This window comes from Austrofundulus limnaeus, unplaced genomic scaffold (assembly GCF_001266775.1).
Source record: "Austrofundulus limnaeus strain Quisiro unplaced genomic scaffold, Austrofundulus_limnaeus-1.0 Scaffold277, whole genome shotgun sequence".
Classification (NCBI taxonomy): Eukaryota; Metazoa; Chordata; class Actinopteri; order Cyprinodontiformes; family Rivulidae; genus Austrofundulus; species Austrofundulus limnaeus.
In genome coordinates this window covers 120,143-125,192 of record NW_013952679.1, presented here as the reverse complement: position 1 = coordinate 125,192, position 5,050 = coordinate 120,143, and the positions used below count along the sequence as shown (strand labels likewise).

Here is a 5,050-nt window from a genome sequence, read left to right as displayed (position 1 = left end):
CTTCCTTCCTTCCTTCCTTCCTTCCTTCCTTCCTTCCTTCCTTCCTTCCTTCCTTCCCCGTCTGTCTTACTTTTCCCTTCCCAGACCACTTTCTTCCCTTTTTTCTTTCCTTCCTTCTGTTCCCTCCTTGTTTCCTTGTCCTTCATCTCTCCCTCCCTGCTGGTCACAGTGTATGATCTGTCTCTAGGCTCATGTAGAGTTTATTTTAGCACCAGATATAAATTCCCTTCTACCTAGACTGAGGAAGCTGCCTTGCTGAGCAGCAGGGGCCTCCAGAAGGAGCAGGGCCACACCCATCATCAGCTCATCCACTGGCAGGTCCTGCAAAACATTCACACCATCCATAAGTTTGTCTCCAGAGAGTGTGAGGTTGAGTCTGTGTGTGATGATGTGTGACCTGTTGGCAGGCAGGCAGGAGCTTCTGCATCAGAGTGAGGAGCGGTCGACAGTCTCCGTTCAGCCTGAGGCATCGCTGACACGCACAGAGCAGCTGCAGCAGCAGCCCGACTCTTTCGCTCGTCCAGGACTCTCTGGGAACCCCGAGGAGACCTCGAATCAGGGCGTCCACAAACCCACACAGTTCTAAGACTGCCTCCACACTGTCCAGCTGAGGGACAGAGACACGTCTGTGCCAACAGTTCAACCATAATCATCATCAACAAATATAACAAAAACTGGACTAAAACTTAACAAAAAACAAACAAAAAACCAAATGATGGGTGAAAATGGTCCAACCAACGCCTCCTATGAGAGCTTTTGCAGACATTCAATCTAATTTCTTGCTCATGTTGACATTTTTTACATTTTATTGCCATTGACAGTGAAAGGATCAACTGTTCCACTCAGAGTGATGGATGTTTGCCTCATATAGTTTTAAAGACTTAATGGATGAACTCAGTTTAGTAGTTGTCCAGGTGGTTAACTAAAGTTTTTAACTGGATACACAGTCGCTGTGCATCATCATGGATCTTGCCTCAGTAATAAATCTGGTTTTGTTGTTTAATCTCATGACTGGGCGCCTGGTACAGACCTTGTATCATCACACTTCAACRTGTGGACCGTTTCAGCTTTGCTACTACCTCACCTCATGGCACAAAGGAGAACCTAAGATGGGCTAACTTAACCCCCTCCTCTGACTCAGTCCATTCAGACCAAGCTTAAATTGTTTCTTGTTTTTATACAAATCYTCCAACATGGTGACCACCAAAAGGCTGAAGACGTACTCTAAATTCCTCTTCTTCCAGCCACTTTTTTTGGAGTTTGCATTTTGTCTCTGCTCCTGACATTTCCATGTTTTTCCTCAAGCACAAGATCTTCAAAGAGCTGTGCACTGGAAACAAAAACCATAATATATCTGCACATTATTTTAATGTTTGTTATTGTAATAACTCATTTCACCAATATGGAGTCTGGCTGAGTGATTTCTACAATTGCTCATCATTCAATTTTTCTTGAAAACCTGTTGGTTTCATTTCATTTTGACACTATCGACTATTTAACATCCTTATTGAAAAGCAGAATAAATATGGCATTAGAGGATTAGCACTATAGTGGGTAACTAGTTATTTGAGTAACAGGAAACAGTTTGTTCAATTAAACAATGTAAGATGTGAATTACGTAAAATTAGATGTGGAGTTCCTCAGGGTTCTGCGCTTGGACCAGAACTGTTTATTTTATATGTGAATGATGTGTTTAATGTGTCGAAGCTTTTAAATTGTATTCAGTTTACCAATGACACAACACTTTTTTTATTCTGGTGGAAGTATTGAACAGACGCAGGAGGTGATAGAGACATAATTTAAGAAAGTATAAAACTTGGTTTAAACTGAATAAATTATCACTGAATTTGGATAAAACTAATTATATGATATTTAGTAACAGAAATAAAACTATTAAAGATCCATTCTGTACTGATGATACTGAAATTTGTAGAGTCAGTAAAATAATTTTTTTGGGTGCCATCATTGTTGAAAAGCTGACAAAGAAATCTCATATAAACTACTTAAGATTAAAAATAGTTAAACCAATTGCATTGCTGTATAAAGTAAGAAAGTTTTTAAACTATAAACCTCTGTATATACTGTGTAATACAATGATTGCTTCACATTTAATTTATTGTACTGAAGTTTGGGGAAAAGCCTGTAAGAAAATAACAAATCCTATTTTCACAATAATTTATATGTTTTAAAAAATGCTAAATTAAGCAATTCCAGCTAACATTAGCATTTATAAACTGATAAAAAACTACATTTTCACTAATTTGCTTCAAACTGATGATTGTGTCAGGTGGAGCACTGATGATTTACACAAAAGGATGTCAGTGTGTCACCTGCACATGTGGAACCAGCTGACAAAGGCAGAGCAGCAGGTTGTCAGCTGAGGCCGACGGCACTCCAGCTCCAGACTCTGTGAGCAGCACCCAAAGGAGACTCTGTCGAAGAAGTGCATGCTGGGACAGCCGCTGGGGTTCACAGTACAGGTACCGAAGGAAGGGAGCCAACATGGTGATGTAGGATGGTTTTTTCCTGTAATACGTTCGAGAAAAAATATTCATGAGCTTTATATGAAGCCAACACTTCATCTGACTCATTTAGGAAAAATTACAACAAATACACAAACGGTGGAAATATTACATTTTTGCTGCTTGTGACAAAGTGAGTCTGCACATGTTCTGTCGATGTGCTTCTCAGAGGCAGCTACTCAACCCCTGCCTGGCTTTTAGCATGTTTCAGCTCTGTTACTACCTCGCCTTGTGGCACAAAGCCACRTCAGAGGTGGGGTGCTGTCTGCCTRAGCCTGAGATTAGATTTTGCTTTAGTTTTTACTAGTAGTGTCCTAAATTCATCTTCTTACAGCCTCTTTAGCTGGAGTTTGAATTTTGTCACCAACAATCAATGAAATGGTTTGGCATGTTACTCTAGTGAACATTGCTGTATGGTGTGCAGTATTTCTTTACACGTGGGTACTGTCAGCACGGTAGTGGAGGGTAAACCTGGGGTTCTTGCAGTCACTGAGTCAAYCATGAAATTAGCATCWGTTTGACAGCTGAAGCTTCTACCAAATTGGGTCTAAAACACCAGATAATCGACAACAAGATGGCTGAAAAAAAAAGGATTTCAAGTGTTGCAAAGGGTCAGTCAAAGTCCAGACACAAATATTGGAACTAAATTTTTATCATATCTTCATCCACCAAATAAATCCAAAATAAATAAGAGCATACTTTCTTTTGACTACATCTGMGCTTGATTATACCTCCTGCAGTAACTGTGTACTGTGTGGCTTTAGATGTTCTGATGCTGTAAAGCTTTGAGTGATTAGCAGATAGGTTCAAGGCCTCTGCTGGGGCCAAGCTTGCCTGTCGACAGCATGTCGGGTAAAGTCATCAATCTCCAGCAGCAAAGCTGGCCAGCAGTCCGCTCGGTTCTCCAGGGCGGTGATGAATGGGTGAGGACTGCTCCTGCACAAAAACACAAAGGTAAAAAGGTCCAACATTTAGCACAAATTCCAAACTGCATCCCTAATTTCAGCAATGTGGGATTAAACATAATTTTAAAACACATTTTTAGACTTAGCTAAGCAGCTACAGCTGGTTTTGATAACTAAAGTTGAAAAAAGAAATTTACATTCACTGTATACAAAAACACAAAACCATTTAATATCATGTTTGCAAAATGTCAGATTGGTGAGAAAGTTATTATTTACATACACTAAGACTACAAAGCCTTTCATTCTGTAGCTGAAGATTCTCTTCCCATGCAGGGAGAATGTGGAGTTCTGGGATGTTTTGATTATGTAGATTAGATTAGATAGATTATTGTCATTGTACAGAGCACAGTGAAATTACAGATAAATTCACCTGCAGATTAATCTCACTGCCACCRCACAGGTGTGACCCTACCTCTTGTCTGTTAACAGTTGGAAACATGTTGGTGTATAGAGAAAAGGGAGAGGGAGCTCTGACATGACGCCACTTGTCAATCAAACCAATCAGAGATAGGTATTGAACAGCAGGTGACACACCCTCTAGATAGATTTCCATCAACACTGAGCTTTGAGTGGATTTTATGTTGGATTTTATGAAGCATATAGAAAAAAATAGTAATTCTGAATAGTTGGAGGGCAAATATTTTTATCTGTTCACAAAACAAAACTGTCTCCAAACGATGGACAAAGGCGTACAGCTGTATTCATAAACAGCTAAATACACGAGTGATGGATGAGAACTACCATGTGTTAATCCTTAAAGCTAGCTGTCATCAGCTTAGTGTGTAGGTCTATGATGCAGCTTCATTTTGCCAAGCTTAGTCTTTGATTATTATGACCAGTTAATGATGGACCGATTACCTAAGGCTGGGTGATAATTTAATAACGATATACAGTATATCACAATAAACACATGTTCAATATCAATAGAAAACATCTTATATTATAATGATAATTTATCTGGTTATTAACTGCAAGCGGTTGATAATTTGCTGATAAATTAAGCTAGCACCTTTCAGCTAAACAACACCGGGAAAGCTAAGAGATACCTTCAAAATAAAAGCTTCAAGCTGATGACAAATGCCCACTAAAAAAATAGCTTGCGTTGATGTTTACTTTTCCCTCTTGTCGGCACGTTTAAGCGATGGAGCGCTAGCTTGCTGGACTGGTCCAGCATCGTAGGGTAAACATGAAACCAATTACTGATTTRGGATGCTGTTACACTGAAATGAAGCATCTAAAAACTGAAGAAGGTGTCCATACAATGCCCCAWCAGCTAAAAGACTGCAGCTAAACAAGGTAAGCTAGCAAAAAACCTGTGGAGTAGCATGCAGTAGCAGTTCCACGTTTCTCCACCGTGATTTAAAAGTTCTTAAGAATAAAAATGAACAAAATGGAGTGAAAAGAGAAAATGATGCAACAACTTTAGAAAAAATTGTGGATAAAAGAGGAATTGTCACCAGTTTGGCAGTATTTCATTTATATTTTAAAGGGCTAATATTATGTGTTTCTCAGGCATATATTTAAATACTATACCATAATAAAGTATCTATGTCACCTTTAGTT

The 5,050-nt window shown here is 39.2% G+C and overlaps 1 protein-coding gene across 1 annotated transcript in view; it reads right to left on the bottom strand.

The window, feature by feature from the left end:
• The window catches only part of focad (focadhesin), a gene marked incomplete at its 5' end in the record, with an annotated part of 114,289 nt that overhangs the window by 74,592 nt on the left and 34,647 nt on the right, over positions 1 to 5,050 (bottom strand). The window contains 4 exon segments of the mRNA XM_014021068.1: positions 234 to 321; positions 398 to 607; positions 2,331 to 2,526; positions 3,357 to 3,458. Coding sequence (XP_013876522.1) covers positions 234 to 321; positions 398 to 607; positions 2,331 to 2,526; positions 3,357 to 3,458 — 596 coding nt within the window.